We start from the raw sequence: 20,211 nt of genomic DNA, 5'->3' as shown, positions 1-20,211 counted from the left end.
ATATATATAGTTACATTGCGACTAGTTTTTAAAGTTGATAAGCATCTGATGACATTCTGGCCTCTCATTGTTGGCAGTACTCATGGTAGTACAGCACGCAGTAGCAGCAATACAAGTATTATTGGTGTTTCCATATGAAATCTCAAAGGAGTGCTGGTTTTACGAGAATGTAGGTGGAGAGTTAGCTATGAGTGGCGCCTTTATACTCAGTGTAAATAGTAATGGAATGTGAACTCAAATAGATGTCAGTCCACATTAGGTGAAGCACGCAGCTTCAGCACCACATTAAATAAACAGCACAGAGTGAATGTGTCAAGTGAGAAGACTTTTAAACATGAAATTAGGTTTGTTAACATGTTATGTACAATAGTAGCTTATCACACACGGTTTAAAGATTTAACCCATATTTTCATTCAGGTGTGAGTAAGACTATGGAAGTGGGCAGGTTGTAAAGGCCGTGGAGCGACCCAGCATCAAATACTTCCCCTCTGGATCAGTGAGATGGGGGGAAAGGTGTGTTTGAGGAGGGACAGAAGGGTGCTTTGTGGCCTTCCCCAGTCAGGTCAGCTCTCGCAATCTCTCCCCACCCCATTCCATTCCTCTCCCTCTTCCAGCACCCAGTCTCCCTCCCTCAATCCCACCTTCCTGCTCCCTCGTCACCCCATCTCTCTCCTGGAGCTCACACAAACCTTGACCACTTGAGAGATGCTACTGCTTCTCTGCCATTCCCTCCTGCTCATCTTTGCTCAACAGGTAAGAAGAGCACTACCCTTTCACCTTTTTTTCCCTCAAACTGCAGATAAGACAACACTCGATGCCACTCAGAAACTGCTATATATAAATCCAGAGGAAAGCACGTAGCTGTATGGGATGCCTGACTGCAAGTGAATACCAAAACACCCCAGTTCAGACTTGACTGTTTGATAGTATTATTTGAATGTAGACTTTAGTAGTTTACTGGCTTTAGTGTAGGGTTTATTTTAGAAGCGTGAAGTGAGAAAAGATGACAAAATTGGGAAGCCTTTGCAGTTCAAGCTCCTGTGGACTCATTTTCACACCATGAAATGAGCTCATTCAGCAAACCTGGCAGATAGGCTTCAGATTTTTGCCATAACCCTCAGTAACCCTTGGAAGCTCTAAGAGACCGGGGTATTTGGAGCACAAGTGGTGCCATGGCTGGATTTCATCACAGCAAATACCATCAGGTAAACATGGACATTCAAGGACTGGAATATATTGAAATATCTAAGATATTTTGGCCTCTCACTGCTCTGAGCTCTGTGCAGTGTGTCACTATGTTAGATGTTGAATTTTTTGGCTGTCACGCTTTGTTGAAAGGTTTCTTATATATTTTTGTTTCTATTTGGATTTTTTGTTTTGTTTTGTTTTGCACTTAGCAGTGAAAAATACAAAGCAAGAAAGACTGGGTAGAGCTGAGTTCCCCTGAACCAGACTGTCCCTGCACAGTTACAATGACAATGCTAAAGTAGAAGTATGATGGGGATTAAACATGTCTAAACCTCAAACCTGAAAGTGAGAGAGAAAGAACAAATTTCAATCTTTTCTGATAATTATTAAAAATTATCAGAAATTAAGTAGCTAAATGAGTTTCAGCTAAAGCTAACACGTGGATCTGAGTACAGCCACTGCAGTTAGGGTTTTACTCGTGGTTTTTAGACACAGACAGTGAAGGTAGATGAGTTTAAATACCTGAAGTCAACCATCCAAAGCAATGGACACAAGAGAGATGAAGAAGAGAAAAGCAGCAGGGTGGAGTGGGGTGGGTGGAGACGAGTGTTAAGTGTAATTTGTGACACAAAGATAGCAGCGAGAGAAAAGGCAAGGGACACAAGACAGCAGGGAGACCTGCTATGATATATGGTTTGGAGATGGTGGCACTTACAAAAAGACATGTTTTTTTTTACAAGTGCATCACTCTAAATAAGGGGTGCATGCGCTCACTGCACCATAAAGTCATATCCTGTTAGCAGCTTTAGAGAAATTTAGGAAGCATGTACTTGTACTTTTTAGAACAACTTTATTCAAATAACTCAGATGTAAGCTGTATTCCCATCAAACTTCCTTACGACACTTGGAGTTTCCCTGACTTTTCCTCTATGAGGTAAATTTACCTTTCTGTTGAAAACATTTCATCCTACAGCAAAATGTGTTAAATATACTGTAAATATAAACTAAGTGTACTGCCAGGACTTTGGATATGGCCTGAAAGATGAGTGAGTAGTTTGTATTTTTGTGAATGACTGAAAGATTATTTTATATGTTGAAAATATGCATATATACTCTCATATATACAATTGTGATGTATCCAGAAGCAGGTTCACTGAAAATGAACGAGGGGTTGTAGAAATGAGTGTGCTTGTTCAGGACGACTGTTTCTCTCATCTGTGTCTCCACAGACATTACAGTTGTCTTTGTTACAGTTGTCGTTGTTATTTGTTGCATAAGGAAGAGCATCCAGCGTAAAACTGCCAATTCAAACATGTGGACTTACCTGCTGTGGCAATGCCTCTTGAAGCAGCCAAAAGTACATAAGCTATATGTGTGTGTGTGTGTGTGTGTGTGTGTGTGTGTGTAAGAGAGAGAATGAAAGACAGAGTGAGATTTTTTGTTTGCTCTAGTACAACGTGGCAGTAAGGGACCTAGGGCCAGGGCCCATCATGGAGTTGCTACTCCTGTGGCAATGAGATCATTTTTCCAGTCCAGGGGAAAAACTAAAAGCACCTTTGAGGCATCATCTGTCTCCTCACTTTCATCTCCCTCAAGCTGGGCTAAAAAATATCTGACACAAAATATTGACCTTGGCTGGTAAAAAGCACTATAGTAAAGTGCAAAGGCATTTTGTTCCTTTAATCTCCCATTAGGGTGTCTGCACTGAACGCTAAAGAGTTCTACTTTAACATTTTCCAGAGTAACTAAACCTGGTTGGACAAGGAGGGTCCAGAAAGATGGGTGTGAATGTAGACAGGAAGCAGATATACATTACTGGTACATGTAAACATTTCATTATTTGAACTGTCAATTTATTTTAAAAAAAACAAACTATTAATTCGAGGAGCGTTTTTTTTTTTTTTTACTGTGCATTTCCCGTATCATCTCCATCATAATAATAAAATAAAAATAATACTGCCAATTCAAAAATTTGACTCCTTCTGGCTGTTTTCCCCTCAGTGCTTCAGCAGGGCGCAGAACAATGGGCAGCTGCAAGCTCCTCAGGGTGGACGGGCTACGACAGAGAGGCGCCAGTTCTGCCAGTGGCCCTGCAAGTGTCGGGAGAGACCTTACTGTGCCCCTGGTGTCAGCTCTGTCCTGGATGGGTGTGGCTGCTGTAAGAGCTGCGCCCGACAAATTGGAGAGCCGTGCAACGAGAGGGATGTGTGCGACCCACACAAGGGCATGTACTGTGACTTCTCAGCAGACAAGCCAAGATACGAGGTTGGAGTGTGTGCATGTGAGTGGACCTGGTCTTTTACTTTATTGCAGGCAGGGCTGCAATGAAGAGTCACGGGCCCAACACAGGTTTTAATCAGGCTTCCTTAGTTGCACTGCAGCAATGACTCGTGGTCAAAGCAGCCACTTATTTTACTCGAATCCTTACTTATTCTGTCCCTCCATCTATTATCTTACCACGTTTGTTTCATCTTCCTCACTTCTCCACAGCTGGTGCCCGCAGCAGCAGCCTTCTGTGACTGTGAGGCCTGTTACAACCTGTTGCTGGTACTACTGTTCACGGTGCCAACAGCTAATGTGTCGATTAATTTGACACAGATTTTCTTTTGGCTTTTCAGCTTCACCTTTTTACCACTAAACCTTTACAAGCTTGTGAAAAGATTTGTAATGAATATGAATGAATGGGCTGCTGTCAGTGCTTGTACGACCAGTGTGCAGCGGCCTTTCAGATCAGCCCTTCGGCCCACCGGGAATAGGCCCAGTGTGCCAGATTACCAGTCCAGCTCTGATTACAGGGGTACATGCTGCTTTACTTCCTACAACTATGACAGTGTGATGCTGGCTGGATTGTAAAAGCTGGACATGGCTATAGTGTTTTAGTATTTTGAAGTCTTGACTTATATTTTAATTTTACTCTCCAAAAACTAAAGCAGAGACTTCCTAAATGGTCTATAGCACACAACAGCCTATAATAATCATGATCAAACTGACCTCATCTCTCACTTAAAGCTTTAGTACAGTTCAAAAGTTTAGTTATTGGAAATTTGTGAAGGGAAATATTAGCTACTGAGACCAAAACACCTTTCTGTACCAACTTATAAACACGTTTTTTGTTTTTTTTTTCTAAACGGCAGTCTATGGGGCTCGCCTCACTTTTGGATTCAGCCTCAAGAGGATATTTGAGGATTCAGCCCCAGGGGCTGCCGTGTCGCAGGGTTACGTGTGTTGCAACAGTAACAGAATTATGGATATATTGTAAATGGCATATTTTAAAGCAGTGTAAATCACAATTACCATGAGCCGAACAACATTTGTAAAGACCATAAAAGTTGTATGTTTAAATGAGTTTTATTAGTGTTTGCATAAAGCCACTTAGTGGCTTCATATGAGGCTGCTCTAAACCAGTTCAACGGGAAAGCAATTTAAAAAAATGTGCAAGTGTGAAGAAGCCTGAAGGGGCTTTTACAAACCTCAGTGGGAAACTTAAACGCCAATCAACAATTCCGCCTACGTGAGTCAAAAACTGCTGGTTTTTGTGTCCTGCAAAAACATGTTTTTACATTCCATGTCATCATTCCAAATGTGCAAATTGGGTGCTAGGCTGGGAATCAATGCCAGCATAAAGGAGTATGCCATTTTTAAAAAGATAATTTGCACTCAAATCTCATATTTTGTATGCTTGTGGGGAAAAAGGCACAGTAAAATTCTTGGTTTACAAAACCCCCCCAAACAAACAAAAAATATATTAATTTGCATTACAGTCTTAAGATCCACCATAGTTTGAGATTTGCACCAGCATGTTTCTTCTCATTCCTTCAGACATGATGGCGGTAGGCTGTGACCTGAATGGGGTCCACTATGAGAATGGAGAAGCCTTCCAGTCCAGCCCCCTCTACAAGTGTACATGCATCGCTGGAGCTATCGGCTGTACCCCTGCTTTCATCCAGAAGCCTGCTGGTCTCTTAGGCTCTGCACCACTGATCAGCAACACGCCAGCTGGCCTTCGCAGTGGCCAGAGCCCAAACAAGCACCAGCAGGACACTACCTACATGTCAGGTGTGTGTTTAGAGACTGAATTCATGGAGAAGGGCCAGGCTGTCTGGCCTGGAATGCTAATTGCTGTCCAAGTTAGGTAGCTGGAAGGGAAGGGGGAGCCTCATTACTCAGTACTGTCAGTGTGAGGTGTGACTGCCTGTGGTTAAACTGTCTGACACATATGATTCCAGTTAGAGGAGAAGAAAGAGAGACAAGTTGGTTTTTATTAAAAGCCATAAAAATGCCACTTTGATGTACTGCAAAGCTTATTTAATTGACGTGGCATGTAGCTGAACCAGATCTATCACATGATCTATCTGAGTCACATATAGTGATTTGCCACTGTGAAAAAAACAATGCACTTTCCCACCCAGTAAAAACTCATCGTCCCTGTCCCAACGTTGCGATTTGGCTGAAACGTTTTCATTTTGATTAAAAATGTCAAGAAAGGACACGACAAGCTTACTAAGTGGTGCAAACGAGCATGACGCTATAGTCACAAAAATGTACTAACGAGAGGGGAAAGTTCTGAGGGTGATCTAATAACAAAAGAAGCTTTTATTTTGGTGTTTGTGGGTCTGATCTGGTTGTGGTTCGAGAAGTGTTGGTGCTAGCGGATGGCTCCAGGCTAGGAGCGCAGTGCCAAAATTCTGGGCTCTGCCCTGTAGCTCTCCACAGAGTCCTCACCCGACATGTTTAGAGTGACTCCACATATTTCTGCTCCTCAATAATAATGATATGCAAAGATAGGTCTTCTTTTACATGTAGCTGAGTTTGTATAGTGAGCTGGTAAGTTTACAGTGTTTCAGATTCTTTTGTGTTACATTTCTACACAGATCTTTTATTTTTTTTTTTGTCCTTTTCTATGTAGCAGCAATTTCATATCATAATGAATTCTATCAAAATCCCATACCGCTCCCATAAGTCTCTATAGCACCTAATCACAACTAGTACTGGTCAAGTTACTTGAAAATAGTAATTTGTTACTAATTACTGATTACTTCTCCAACCAAGTAATTCTGTTACTTTACAGATTACTTATTTTCAAAAGTAATTAGCTACTTTATTACTTTATTATTTACTTTTTAAAAACATGATACATACGTAATAACGCAATAGACCTTTCAGCCCACTTCTATTTTTTTCTGCATAACCCATCATATGAAATTGAATCAACTCAAAAAGTCTCTTTTTAAAACTTGTTTTATTAGTTTTAATCTTTTAACTTTATGCACATTGCATTAAGCAAAAATTTAATTATATGCAACATTCTCTGAGTTGAAGAAATTTGTTTAACATTTAAACCTATGTTCTGCATATTCCAGCATTTAAAATAAAATAATTTTTGTGTTTACTCTCACTCTTTCAAATAGATGCAAGAAAAACAGCGCAAAAAATAAATAATTTGAAGTTTAGTTTTTCACTGTAAAAAGAAGTTTTCTTCCCACGTAGTGTACAGCGGACGCTAATGTTTATGTCACTTTTTACAGAATCAAACAAACAAACAAACTCACGGTTTAGTAACGCAGCATGCTTATGGTAAAGTAACAGTAATCAAATAACTTTTTTGGAATAGTAATCCCTTACTTTACTTGTTACTTGAAAAGTAATCAGATTACAGTAATGCATTACTTTTAATGCGTTACTCCCCATCTCTGATGGAGACACAGCAGCTTGTTAGAATGATTCTGATCTGTGCTTTGCTTGACACAGTACCCTTTAACTGTAACACTGAAAGGTTACAGGGATCCTCCTTTAGCCTGGAAGAAGAACTGCCTAATCCAGACCACCCACTGGAGTCCCTGTTCCAAGACCTGCGGCCTGGGCATCTCTGTACGCGTCAACAACGATAACAGCAAGTGTGAGATGAGGAAAGACCGCCGCCTGTGCCTGCTGCGACCGTGTGAGAAAAGCGTGCTCAGGAGTGTTAAGGTGGCATCTTCAGCTTTAATCTGTCTAAATCTTTAATATTTTCATTTAATTTTTTTTCTCCAACTCTTAAAAAGAAAGACACCAATTGCTATTCCCACTTCTAGGTGCCAAAGGGAAAGACGTGCCGACCCAAATTCCAGGCAAAGAAAGCAGAAAAGTTGACTCTCTCTGGCTGTACCAGCAACAAAAAGTTTAAGCCCACATACTGTGGTGTGTGTACAGACAAGCGCTGCTGTGTCCCCAACAAGTCACGCATGATCAAGGTCAACTTCACCTGCAAAGGAGGCTCCAAAACACAGTGGAAGATGCAGTGGATAACGTCCTGTGTGTGTCAGAGGAAGTGCAATGATCCGGGCGACATGTTTTCTGACCTGCGGTTACTCTAAGGACCCCAAACATCAGAGACGCAGAGTGCTGCGAGCCCTGCTGTGAGAAACTAAGGACTGAAACATACATACACTTTAATTCTCCCTTAGTAACAGTTTTGCACCTCCAAAAGGACAAAAGCAAAACTAATTTTGAGAAAGAAGAACGACAGATCATTAAAAAAACAAAACAAAACTAGGTTTTATGATGCACTCTACAGGACAGGTATGTGCACTAACAACAAGGAATATGGCCAGTGTACTAGCTTTAACATTACCTCATAACAGAACAATCAGGGAGCTTGGAAAAGCAAATAGAAGCTTTAGAGTAGATTAAGCTGATGTTCTCTTTAAGTGCTGTTTGGAACACTTTGACCATGTCATAAATTAGATAATGTTGATATGTAAAAGCTTCAGTTCTGTGAGTTTGATTCCCAGATTCACAGCACAGCAGACCTTCATCTGGCGATGGAGAGTCTGGGTGCATCAGGCATGAGTCTGGCCTTGGTGGCATCCAGATGATGATATTCTTCAATCAGTGAGTTGAGAGAGGCAATGGCCTCTGAGAAGAAGCTCTGCTCCATCCCCTCTACATGCAGGTAGTGGTGTAAGTGAGCCTAAAACAAAAAAGACAAAACATTAAACTGAGTCTGACTCAGGCTGATTATGTGTTTGTCAGATTTAGAGGCTGATATGCATTTGCCAATAAGCTTAAAGAATAAACCTGAGATATCATTTCACCTGAAGACAAACTGCTTCGTTTTCTGTGGCTATACCTGCACCACATATTCAATTAAATAAAAGAAAATACACATTTTGAAATCCACGTATGCCTCTAAACTTAAACCAGTGAAAGAAGACTATATCCCAAGTTATCTTTTGTAGCTACATTTTACGGATGGGTTAAAAGGTTTAGGGTTTAAGCTAGAATTAAGTTTAGGCTAAGAGGAGACTGTAGGTTTGTAATAGTAAAATTTAAGTTATTAGATCTGGGAATGCATTACTATCAAAGAATGTCCTCACAAAGACAGCTTGAGACGCACCTTCTTTCTGTAGAGCTTGGTAAAGCGTTCCCTGAGCTCCATGAATGTGGGCTTCACGCAGGTGTTGTTGGCCAGAGCTAACAGGGAGTGGGAGTGTCCCACAGGAGGCACTGAACACAGACTCGTCTTCCAGCCTTCCTGGTTCCATGAGACAAAGGGCAGTGATGGTCTCAGTCTAAAGCCAGGAGAGAGGGGAAAATAACTGTATATGTAATGTTTAACATGTGAGCTTCACATGACAACCAAAAGACTTTGTTTAGTCTCAGTTTACTGTACTTTATCCTGAAATCAATATATGAACAGTTCCCTAGCTAGGAGCTATGACTTTAAATCCAGAAACCAAGCATATTTACCTCACTAGCTTTAACAACAATGAAACAATTGGGAATCACACAGTAAAAAAAAAAAAAAAAAAAAAGACTTGTCTGCAGATTATAGGACTACCAACATCTACAAGTATCCTTATAGTTAAGATACTTAGTCCTGTTTGTACATTAAGTATATATATATATATATATATATATATATATATATATATATATATATATATATATATATATATATATATTAGTACTTCCTTCCTCCTCCTAGCTCTTTTGCCAACAATTTTAACACAACAGTCACAGTAAAAAATGTGTTTGCCAACTGAAAATGAGTTCTGTGAGGGCAGTGGTTAGAGGAGAATATAGTAAGAGCTTGTGGCTGAATAGAGTAATCATGACTTACTGCTAGTGCTCAATGGGTATACTATATAGAAGGTGAACGTGTGGATCACTGGGTACGTTGGGATGGGTGCATGAAATCATTACATGTTTTGGTGTAGAATTATATACAGAAATAAAGGATTTTCCTCTGACCTCTCGATATTCCTGCGGACATCAGAAACCTGCACGTTACCCCTGACCATGAGGGCACAAGCCAGGTACAGACTGTGCTTCGGGTCGGCTTGTATTAGTTGGTGGTCTTTACTGAAGGCATCGCTGAACATCTGATCCAGTCTAGAGTGCACAGTTGGAAGACAGGAGAAGAAAAGACATGCTTGTATCAGTTGATCAAATCATGTTAAATATTCCTTTTATAGCTTTTTTTTCCAGCCTCAATGAACCTGATTTTAACTGAACATGCCTTGAAGATTTTTATCAGAAGTTCAGAAAGACTGGGGACCGAGACAGCAGTGTTTGGCATAGAAGAATGTTTGCACCTTTATTTATGTAGGGAAGTCCCAAAGAGCAGGCGCGATATTTTTAAGCAACACCATGCCCTGCATTCATACAGTCACATATATTTACTGCTGGGAGTTATCCAGTAAAACCACCACTTTTTTTGACCAATAAGCAGCTTCATAGGAGGAGAGAAGGTCTCTATGGCCCACACAAGGCCACTTTTGTGGCAGCTGTTGCTGGGAGGAGGTAGGCAGATTGGTGTTTTTTTTTAAATCCTACGTCTGGAAGGCTAAAATTGAACTTGCTGCTTTTTTCACATAATAAAAAGAACGCTGTCTTTGTGGTGTTTTAAACTCTTACGCTTCTGTTTAACTGGGAAGAAAAGTGCTGTTCTGAGTTTGTAGCACCTTGGTTATTCAGATCAGGCAAGTTCATGAAAAAAAAAAAAGTTTCATATTTAATACAAACTCAAGGTCGAATGTAAAGTGTTGAACCTATTTGAACTGGATCTTTAGTTACTTTAACACTATTTTTCAGTAATGATCAGCAAAATTTCTCAACTATTAATCATTAAGTACTGGATTATTATTTAAACCATTCACAACTCTTAGCTACGCCTCTATTTTCCAGCCATTTTCCCCACTTCTGCATCACTGCTTATATTTACAGTAGTGTGAAAAGGTGTTTTTGCCCCCTTCCTGATTTCCTATTTCTTGTATGTTTGTCAATGGAAATTGCAGAGAAATTGTGAAAACCAAAATGTTGAAATACATTGTATTTTTGACTTTGCATAATATTGCAAACTGAGTAAAAACATCCATTATTTGTTCAATTAAATACCCTGAATTCAAAAATTTAGTAAACCACAACATAATTTTAATTAAGTACAAAGAATATAATAGACAATTACCACCGAATATGTGTGGATATGAATGAAGGATAAACACAAATGATACAAAATGTCATTGTGTATTTGTTACAGGAGTTTGGAACTATTTTCCTGACAAAATTGAAATGTGCAGCACACTGAAACTATTTAAAAACGTCTTAGAAATCACAATTACTCAGTATTTTGATCGATGTTTAGTGTTCATCTGTAGCTGAATTTGGCACAAATGGACAATCATTTCTTTCTGTTTTCATAGTTTAAACATTTTGTGTTTAAGCATATGGTTGTGTGAGTGTTCCTTATATCTTGAATGGTGTCAGGGACAGGAGTTGTGTAAGCTGCAAGCTTCAGCCTATACTCTTTTCCATGACTCGTATCAGGAAAATATTTGAATCTAAATTATGCCACTAACCATACCAGCCACCCCATCTGTACGACATCGTGAGTCAGTCCTGCTTGACTGGTGCTGTTTCATCATCATGTTTCAAATGACAGTTTAAGTTATGGTGTAAACCAACTGAAACCACTTCTAAATGCTCAAGTCATCAATGGAGGGGTTCATGTGAGAAGGAGCTCTGCAGGACACACAACAACTGTCAGGTAAAAATAACTGTACTGATGGGCACAAGGCTTACCTCCTTGTGGGCACATTAATATCTGCCAATGTATAGAGGGGTGTGAGACTGGGCACCAGGTAGTGTAAACGAGGAAAGGGCACCAGGTTCATAGCAATCTCATTCAGATCCATGTTGAGGGAGCCCTCAAAACGGGCTGAGCTGCAAATGAAAAAAAGTTATAATAACATGCTCAATTTGACTGCATAATAATGTTAAGTTCCGCTAATTACGCATAACTAAAAGAAGCAAATCTAGAATATCTTCTTGATACATAACACCGTGCAAAAGATCAAAATACCTTTATTCATAGATAACTTCCTAAGATTGACTCTCAAGCTCATGCAGTACTCTGTCACAGAAGCTTTTCATGATAGGATAGCATCACGCGATAAACACGTAGAATGCTTTGACATCTCTGGTTAGTGTCTTATGCTCTAACTTTGGCTGACTCACTACTTTTATTTAAAACAGACTGGATATTGCAGATGAAAGCCCAATCTGGCTTTACTGACTGTTATTATGAAGAGAATGGATACTAATACATTTATTATGGCAATCTTATGGACTAGAAAAAATGGTCAAAAGGGTGTTAATGTTTTTCCTTAGCACATACTGTATATGAGCAAACAGTAATACTATACCTGGTAATATTGAGCAACAGGTTAGCCACAATGTTATTCATAGCATCAAAGGGTTTTTCTGCCCCGCTGAGGCCTCCCTGTCCAGAGGTGACTGTGCTGTTTCTCTTGATTATTAAACCAGGCTTTGTACCATGAGACATAATTTTAATCTTGTTCACAATGTCAACCAATGACTGGAAGGGGAGAAATGAGGGAAAAGAAGAAATCGCGTTCAATTTGACAGTTTTGATTTATGTGTGTTGCATAGACATTTGCAGGGAGGGGGGCGGGAGGGTGGAACATTTCTGAATGCACAAACCTGGTTTTCCACTAGCAGGACACAATCAGCGTGCTCTGTGAGCTTGTTCATGGCGAGGACACTGTTGTATGGTGAGGTGATTACGTCATCTTCCGCAGATGGATAGATGGAGGTGATAATGCGACACACCTCAGGGAACTCCTCCTCCAGCAAGCTGAGCACTCTGGTTCCCAGGCCAGAGCCAGTACCTTAAATCCATAGTCAATAACTAATTAATTATCAGCTGTCTACAGTAAAATCCTTAATTTACTGACATGACAATTTAAATCTTGTTTCTACACTGCTTGAAAAATTAAGGGAACACTTTTCAGTATAAAAGTAGAGCTGCAATCCCTGGTAATCCCTGAGTCAGATCGTGGACACTGAAGATGAAGGGAGCGATCAAGCTGAAGGAGACCTATCGGGTTTGGTTAGCCTGTGGGACCTTGGAGGCAGCTGATTGATACTGGCAGGCCAAGCAGAATATAGCTTGGGCGGTGGGTGAAGCAAAGCTTAGGTTATGGGAGGAGTCCAGTGAAGCCTTGGACAAAGACTTTCGGTCTGCCTCGAAGTGTTTCTGGAAAATCATCAGGAAAGCAGTGCTCTACTCTTTGGGTGTAGCGCTGCGGACTTCAACTGAGTCCAACTTAATCCCACTGACATGCCTTCTGTAGAGGAGGCCGGTCTGAGGACAAGGTCACTGAGGTAGTTAAACAACTATCGGTGGCAGAGTCCTTGGGGTAGATGATGTTGATAAAATTCCTGAAAGCTCAGGAATGTCATCATCATCATGTTGCAGGGCTGCCTGCTTAACACACCTCTGCATGGAGATCGGGGTAGTGCCACTGGACTGGCAGTCTGCAGTGGTGTTTCCCATATTCAAGAATGGGGAGCAGAAGGTGTGCTCCAACTATAGGGGGATTACACTCCTCAGCCTCCTCAGGAGGGTCTAGGTTTTGAGCAAACTGCCTCAGAATTTGATCTCTGCATTTTGCAGAATGGTCCTGTTGCTTCATCAGGGAATGGCCTCCAGCTTGGAAGGGTGGACGAGGCCCCTGGGGTAGACCCAGGAGACACTGGAGAGATTATATCTGTTGGCTGGTTTGAATAAGCTGGAGTACGTGGCTGTGGAGAGGGAGGTCTGGGTTTGTCTGCTGAGACTGCTGCCCCCATAACCCAGCCACAGATAAGAGGAAGAAAATGGATGGATGAATTTTTGAATATATTATTTCAATAAGTTTTTTCTCTAAATTCTAGTTTCTATTTTATTTCAGCTAACTACTCTTACAGCCTTCATACAGATCTAAAAGTAAAGAAGTGACGCGTGTGACAACAAAGATACAAAAATTAAGTAAGTGAAATGAAATCATCTACAAATATATTCTTATTGGCTTTATTCATTTTTTTTTGTTACTACAAATCTAACATGAATTAATTGAAGTAAAGCTTGGAGTACTGGACTGTGAAGCATTAATGCAAGGATGCCCTTGGATCAGAGCCTTACCTCCTCCCATAGAGTGAATGAGAAAGAAGCACTGCAGACAGTCACATTGCTCTGCTGCCTTCCTGAGCTTATCCACTATCTTCTCCCTGTAGGCTGAGCCGTACGTCATGTTTCCAACTGCCCTGAATGACAAGCACAAAACAATACCTTGGTTTTTTCCCCCTAATCATAAGATAATGCCAAAAATTAAACATTAATGATAAGTATCATTTGTAATACTCAGGACAGATTTCATATTACTTTCATCTTTTATGATGATCACTATGTCAGCTTAAGCAATTATATTGAGTGATCAACATGACAGACTGCCCGTTGCTCCCACAGCATGCATGATGTGTTAGGAAGTTGTCAGTAGCTAGTGTGTTCATGGAAAGGAAAAGTAACAGACAAAAGTAATTGAAGGGGCTGTCGGGATGTCCTGAAGTATCCCATGTTGCTCTTGTGTTTTTTTTCATTACAACAAACTATGCAAAATAAAAGAGTCAAAGTTCAACTCCCCCTATGTTATGTGTTGTAGGGCATATAAAAGAGTTTAGTGCAAAAATGTCATTCATGGTAAAAACAATATTAAATTCAATATAAGGAATTTTAAACATGGGGTATAATTATGTGGGCTAATAAAAAGATTGCCGTGCAGTGTAAAGGCTTTCTCGCCTCTAAGCAACAAACTGTGGGAATCAGACTGACAGTCTCAAATTGTTGTGGCATGCCAAGTACAGGCTTTACCACAGGCGTCATGGATTGACTACATAATCCATTGGTGGTTCATTCACAGGCAATGCTACACTGTAAACAAGTTGCACTTTTTTGTGCAGACAGAAAATAAGCCACCGGCAGCTGACAAAAAATTTACAGAAGATAAAGATTATTTGAAGAAATTAAAAGCGTGTGCTAATATAACTCTGTGTCAAGTAGACTTCCTGTTAACATCCCATAACATTCCATACTATCTGATATCACTGTGGACCTTCGGCTTGACCATTTCCAATCTGTGAATCTGTGAAATCTTACAGCCATATATTAAAATACTTTACAAGAGATATATACTTTTTGAAAAATATAGAGTATTGGCTCATTAACATATGGAAAAAAAAAAATTCAAGAGGTCCTGTAAAGTCCCACATTGGAGCACACACTAATAAAAAAAAAAACTTCATTGCAAAAGATAGTACATAGTTGTATTTCACAATAATGCATGTAGAATACCTTTAAACATGAAATTCTTAAAACGAAAGATGGTACTCTATTTATAACTGAGAATATAACTTTGTTAAATATAAATTTCATTCTGGAGACCTGGTCTACCTACCTGAAATGGTAGGTAGACCAGGGAAACCATACAGAGAAACTACTCACATCAGGCTGATCAAGAAGCACTGCTGACCTTTTCCCTAAATTATACTCTGCAGACTTGAGAAAGTGCAAACTGAAAAAACAACAGTTAAGCCACCCGTGTTTCTCTTTCAGATGATACAAAATTCAACATATAGTGGATTATTAAGAAAACATGTTTTAATTCTTTCAGACAATTACCAAAAAATACTTTCTTTGCAATCTCTTCAAATCAACCCCTGAATACCACTAGAACTGCATATAGTGTAACAGCACGTGAGCAATTGTAACACAACTCCAGCAGGATTTAAATTATGGTGTGCAACAGTTGGTAAAGTCCACGTGAGCTCGTGGCATCCTGGGGCTTGTCTGTCTCTTACCAGTTGTTGCCTGAACCTGACACGTCTGTGAGTAGTTGCGTGCTATCAAACACTTCTCTTAACGGGCCCTGCAGGATCTGGTTGACCACACCCTCTTCCATGTCCACCAGGACCGCCTGTGGATTCAAATATGTGAAAATGAGGCCCGCTCATACATTTCAATGCTATCATATACTGAGCACATTCCTTTTACCTCAGTCATTTCATAATTCACCTAATGAATGCTGAACCTTTCAGTAAGCTCGACTCCAAAATAAAATGCGAAAAGAATACGCACATCAATCAGTCTTAAGCTGATTATTATCCACGTTAAAGCCGTTTATCATTTTTCTTTGGGCCAAGGTTAACCCCAAAGGGTGAAATTTGAGATGTGGCAGCCCTTTGCTCATTTCTAGTAGAAGGGTTATTTAATGGAAACAGAAAGACGCGGCACCTCTGGCACAGCAAAAGCTACACCCAAACTCAATGACTGAGAGAATCAGATATGGAATTAATTTGCATTTGATACAGTTGACCAAGAGGTGTTCACAAAGAATTTACTTTCAGTATCAGTTCATACTAGCAACATTCAAAGCCTTATGCTTTGCATGTGAAAGAGACTTGACTATGCCTTCACTGCTATTGTGAATGTTCCATAGGTTAAAATGTCTGCATGCATAGGCTAACATAACAAACTTTTATGTGTGGTAGAAAATAATGTAATACTGTCATGGTCCTGAGTCTAACGACTCAGTGTTTTGTGTTTCCTTACTATATTCTATGTTCTTGTTTATGCTAGTTATGTCTTTTGTTTAGATTTGCCATTTGTTTAGTTTCTGTTCTGTGCCTGACCTGGTCCCACGTCCCTGTGTTCTCTGTCTGCCCATGATGTCATAGTGTCTGCTCGTTAGTCTGTCTGTTGAGTTCAGTGTCAAGTCAGCGTCCTTGTGAATTGTTTCTTGTTTCCTGTTTTACTTTGAAGGTCTTGTCTCATGTGAGTGTATTCAGTTTTGCTCCCCCTGTCTCATTAGCCCCAATTTCTCCCAGCTGTGTCTCCCTCCTGTTTTCCATTCCCTGATTACTCCCCTGTGTATATAAGCCCTGTGTTTTTCTTTGTTCTCTGTCGCGTCGTCCCCTCATGCTGTGTGGTTTTTTCCTCTGTGTTCCTCGTCTCCAGGTTTCTTAGTGTTTGGTATTAGTTTCCAGTTTTGTTTTTGCAAGTTCTTTGTTTATGGAGTTTTTTCTGCAACTGCAATAAAACAGCCTTTTGAGTTTACTCCTCCGTCTGAGTGTCCTGCATTTTGGGTGCTACTCCTGCCTGCCACACAGCCTATTCATGACAAATTCTACTTTTATTAGTACCAACTCTGAAATTCCTTAAGTTCTAACTTCTTATTTCCTTAATTTCTATCCAGTTTTGACACAATAACTGAAAATCGGGGATTCGAGAGTCCTTCTAGAACTTACCCTGGCCTTCAGGTGTTGGATTCTCCCACCGACAGCAAATGCAGCCCCGTCACTGTTCCTGGAAAAGGATGGTCAGTGATTTAAAAAAAAAAAAAGGAATACATTTGGAACACTTTTATGTGAATGAGCTACTGGAGGAAAGCAGGTTTAACATACCTGGAATCCACATTTCGGAAAAAGCTACTGAGGGCCTCATCGTACAATCCCCTCTGAGGATGAAGGAAATAAAAGATGTTAGAGTTTAGGAGCTGTGGGAGTCATGTCTGTTTCTTACAGGACAAAACAGGGCACACAGAAAACAGACATCCTTTGGAACAAAAGCTTAGTGAGAAAAACATAATGACTTCCCTGATTATCATAGATAAGATGTTAAAGAATTTACTAAAAGTTTTTCTTGGCCACTTAAATCTACAGTGCTGTGAACAAGTATTTGCCCTCTTCCTGATTTTTTGTTTTGTTTTGTTTTTGTTTATACCAGCTGCATCTAAATTTTTCATACATTTAAACATAAGATTATAATAGACTAGGCCTGGGTATCTGGTGAAATGGTTTCATCCTGTGAATCAGTAGTTTCTACATAGGTGACACATTTTACCTAAACCATGAGAATTACTGCACATATCACTGGAACACTTTCAGTTTTACCACGATAAAATTCATGCGAAATCAGGATTTCATTTTTGGAAATTGAATTAAATTGTTTCTAGTACTTAATACCAACACTGTCACACTAAAGAAATGTGTTATTAACTACCCAGCTGAAATACAGTGCTTAAAAATGAGGTTTCCTAATCATGAAAAAAATGAGAAGCATTCTCTGAATCACGTAGGGCGTATCTGCTGAGGCGTCAACTGACAGCTCTCACATCATCTCAAACAGATTGCACAAAGCAGACAAACAGAGCTGGGATTGATTTAACCCAACCACACAAGTCAGAGAAGAAAATTACAATGTGTATTATACAAGAGTGTTTGACACTTAACTGCTGTTTTTCTGTCACAGTCAGTTTGGAATGCAATTTAAAAATGACATGACAATGTGGCTGGAAAGTCTGGTAATTATAAAGTTACACCAAGATGAGAAAAAAACCCCACCCACACCAATTATTAAAGCAAAATACCCCACTACACATTATAATTCCTCAACATAGATACATTCAAGCACATAATCAACACTTACTGTGGACTAAGTTACCATAGCAAAATCTTTCACTCTGCAATGACAAGTATAACAGAAAATGCTGGCGAGATGAGGGGATCCGGGGGGAGGAGACAGTTGGTTTGGGTCTGTTCACTACTAACAGCTGGTGAGTCCCAATTTACACAGTGTAAAATAATTATAATAATGATAATAGAAATGCACATTTGCTGATGCTAGTCAGACATAACATTATGACCACCTGCCTAATATTGTCTGTCCCATTTTTGCTGCCAAAACAAACCTTACCCATCGAGGCATTGACTCCACTAGACCCCTGAAGGTGTCCTGTGGTATTGGCACCAAGATGTTAGCAACAGATCCTTTAAGTCCTGTAAGAGGCCTCCAGTGGATTGGACTCATTTGTCCAGCACATCCCACAGATGATCGACTAGATTGATATCTGGAGAATTTGGAGGGGTAAAAAATGCCTCAAAGTCATTTTCGTGCTCCTCAAACCATTCCTGAACCTTTGCTTTGTGACAGGGTGCATTATCCTGCGGACAGAGGCCACAACCATCACAGAGTACTGTTTCCATGAAAGGGTGTACATGGTCTGCAACAATGCTTGGGTAGGTGCTACGTGTTAAAGTAACATCCATATGTATGGCAGGACTCAAGGTTTCCAAGCAGAACATTGCACAGAGCATCCCACCGCCTCCACCAGCTCATCTTCTTCTCATAGTGCATCCTGGTGTTGTGTTCCCCCACTAGGTGATGCACATGCACCCACACCTCACCCAGTCATCTAGCCATCACAATCTGGCCCTTTTTCAAACTCTCTCAAATCCTTATTAAATTAAGGAAAGCCTCCAAGCCCCCCCTTAACACATGGACAAACATCACAGAGTGAGCAAAGCAGACAGTTTTCCTGCCTTGGTTGTTGTAGGTGCATGTGCCAGAGGTTAATGACACTTTTGCTGTAGTCTAAGAAATGCTAACAGTTGAAGGTGTGTTTGTTGCTCCCAGCTGGTTGTAGGAGTTTCTCCTCTGAGTTGATTAAATATGCTCAGCATTAAAGGTTTTCCTACACTAACTAAAGTTACTTGAACTTTAATTACATTTTACTATTTTGTACCTTTACTACACTGTCTTGACATGATCCCAATGGTGCTCTACTGGATTGAGATCTGGTGGCTCTGGTAGAGTACATTTGAGTACAGTAACCCCCTTTCCATGCTCAAGAAACCAGCTTGAGTTGATCTGAGCTCTGTAACATATTGTTTTATCCAGCTCAAAAGCACAGGTGTAATTATGAAAACGTTAAAAGCGGCTGTGTTTCACCCAGAGATGCTGTGTCCAGGGATTTTTGGTTGTATAGTCTGGGTCACCAAAACATTAGAAAGACAAACATGTGCTTTTCCTGCCGTAACAAGTCAGACTTCATTATTGTTCGTCGGATACCTTCGTTGTGCTGTGCTGTGTGTGTAATTGCACTTACTTTATTGACATGGGCATGCTCTCTCAAAGCAAGATCCCAAAACCTGCAGCCAACCTGGTTGCCGCACTGTCCAACTGCAAAACCAAGTTCAGTTTAACTTAAAAAAAACCCCAGTTAGTGGTAATAAAGATTCCATTTGTTAAAGGTGTGCAGCTATGTCACAAAAAACGGAACTACTTGACATAAACACCGACCTGGGGCCTGAGCTAGCCTCCTACCTGTCATTTACCGCGCTGTTTCACTCACCTTGGACCACAACGGACTGTGTCATGACAACAACACCCCATACACGCTGTCAGAGTGCCGAACTAATCCATAAGGACTGTTCCGTTTATGTCATCCATCAATAAGTTCTTCACAAGACTTTTGAATACCTCTTCTTCCTCGCGTCTTAGCTATGTTTGGTCGAGCACTGATGACGTCATTTCCATGGAAACGGAACGTACGTTTCAGTCAATGACAGCCCCCCCCCCAAAAAAGGCTAACAAAGCAAAGTGATATAATATAGCAATTTTGTAGAAACCACACAGAAAATTGACATTTAATGATTGAAATCACTTCTGTAGTTTAATTTCCATTAATGAAGTTAAAACAAAGGATGGTATGAGATACTTGTTTTTAAAAGCAGAATAAAAACATTTATGACCGTAACCTATATTTTGTCAGTGATGTTACATTATGGTTGAATGTTGTGTCTCAGCGTGAGTGCCAAATTAAGGTAGGTAGGATCTTTTTCCAAAATTAAAACAATTATAAGACG

The 20,211-nt window shown here is 40.1% G+C and overlaps 2 protein-coding genes across 4 annotated transcripts; one reads left to right on the top strand and one right to left on the bottom strand.

Moving 5' to 3' along the window:
* Nucleotides 1-603: 603 nt before the first annotated feature.
* ccn6 (cellular communication network factor 6) lies at nucleotides 604-7,740 on the top strand. The gene is made up of 5 exons (XM_003453014.5): nucleotides 604-753; nucleotides 3,190-3,469; nucleotides 5,008-5,244; nucleotides 6,962-7,155; nucleotides 7,260-7,740. The coding sequence occupies exons 1-5, from the start codon at nucleotides 706-708 to the stop codon at nucleotides 7,539-7,541; spliced, it is 1,041 nt and encodes a 346-aa protein (XP_003453062.1). The 5' UTR covers nucleotides 604-705; the 3' UTR covers nucleotides 7,542-7,740.
* tube1 (tubulin, epsilon 1) lies at nucleotides 6,037-19,885 on the bottom strand. Of its 3 annotated transcripts, XM_003453013.5 has the most exons (12): nucleotides 19,698-19,885; nucleotides 19,452-19,525; nucleotides 16,969-17,021; nucleotides 16,813-16,870; nucleotides 15,367-15,482; nucleotides 13,655-13,776; nucleotides 12,172-12,359; nucleotides 11,874-12,046; nucleotides 11,251-11,391; nucleotides 9,421-9,561; nucleotides 8,564-8,738; nucleotides 6,037-8,137 (listed from the first exon to the last, which is right to left on the bottom strand). In XM_003453013.5, exons 1-12 carry the CDS (start codon nucleotides 19,720-19,722, stop codon nucleotides 7,979-7,981), a joined length of 1,425 nt encoding a protein of 474 aa, XP_003453061.1. In that variant the 5' UTR covers nucleotides 19,723-19,885; the 3' UTR covers nucleotides 6,037-7,978. The 3 variants fall into 3 exon arrangements, with proteins under 3 accessions (XP_003453061.1, XP_025754894.1, XP_005457979.1); XM_025899109.1 differs by lacking the exon at nucleotides 19,452-19,525 and having other exon boundaries at nucleotides 19,698-19,883; XM_005457922.3 differs by lacking the exons at nucleotides 19,452-19,525; nucleotides 19,698-19,885 and adding an exon at nucleotides 18,260-19,431.
* Between the last annotated feature and the right edge of the window lie 326 nt (nucleotides 19,886-20,211).

Source organism: Oreochromis niloticus, linkage group LG15 (genome assembly GCF_001858045.2).
Source record: "Oreochromis niloticus isolate F11D_XX linkage group LG15, O_niloticus_UMD_NMBU, whole genome shotgun sequence".
In the NCBI taxonomy this organism is placed as follows: Eukaryota; Metazoa; Chordata; class Actinopteri; order Cichliformes; family Cichlidae; genus Oreochromis; species Oreochromis niloticus.
Note: the sequence above shows the minus strand (reverse complement) of the source record. Positions and strands in the feature narration are given on the sequence as shown.

Excerpts from the sequence above, each read along its gene's own strand:
- ccn6 (XM_003453014.5), top strand. The coding sequence starts at position 706 with ATGCTACTGCTTCTCTGCCATTCCCTCCTGCTCATCTTTGCTCAACAG. Across the intron at positions 3,470-5,007 it reads CGAGGTTGGAGTGTGTGCAT|ACATGATGGCGGTAGGCTGT; the intron begins GTGAGTGGACCT and ends TCATTCCTTCAG. Across the intron at positions 7,156-7,259 it reads GCGTGCTCAGGAGTGTTAAG|GTGCCAAAGGGAAAGACGTG; the intron begins GTGGCATCTTCA and ends TCCCACTTCTAG.
- tube1 (XM_005457922.3), bottom strand. The coding sequence starts at position 18,373 with ATGAGTCCAATCCACTGGAGGCCTCTTACAGGACTTAAAGGATCTGTT. Across the intron at positions 13,777-15,366 it reads TCAGGTTCAGGCAACAACTG|GGCAGTTGGAAACATGACGT; the intron begins GTAAGAGACAGA and ends CTTGTCATTCAG. Across the intron at positions 8,739-9,420 it reads GTCCGCAGGAATATCGAGAG|ACTGAGACCATCACTGCCCT; the intron begins GTCAGAGGAAAA and ends TCCTGGCTTTAG.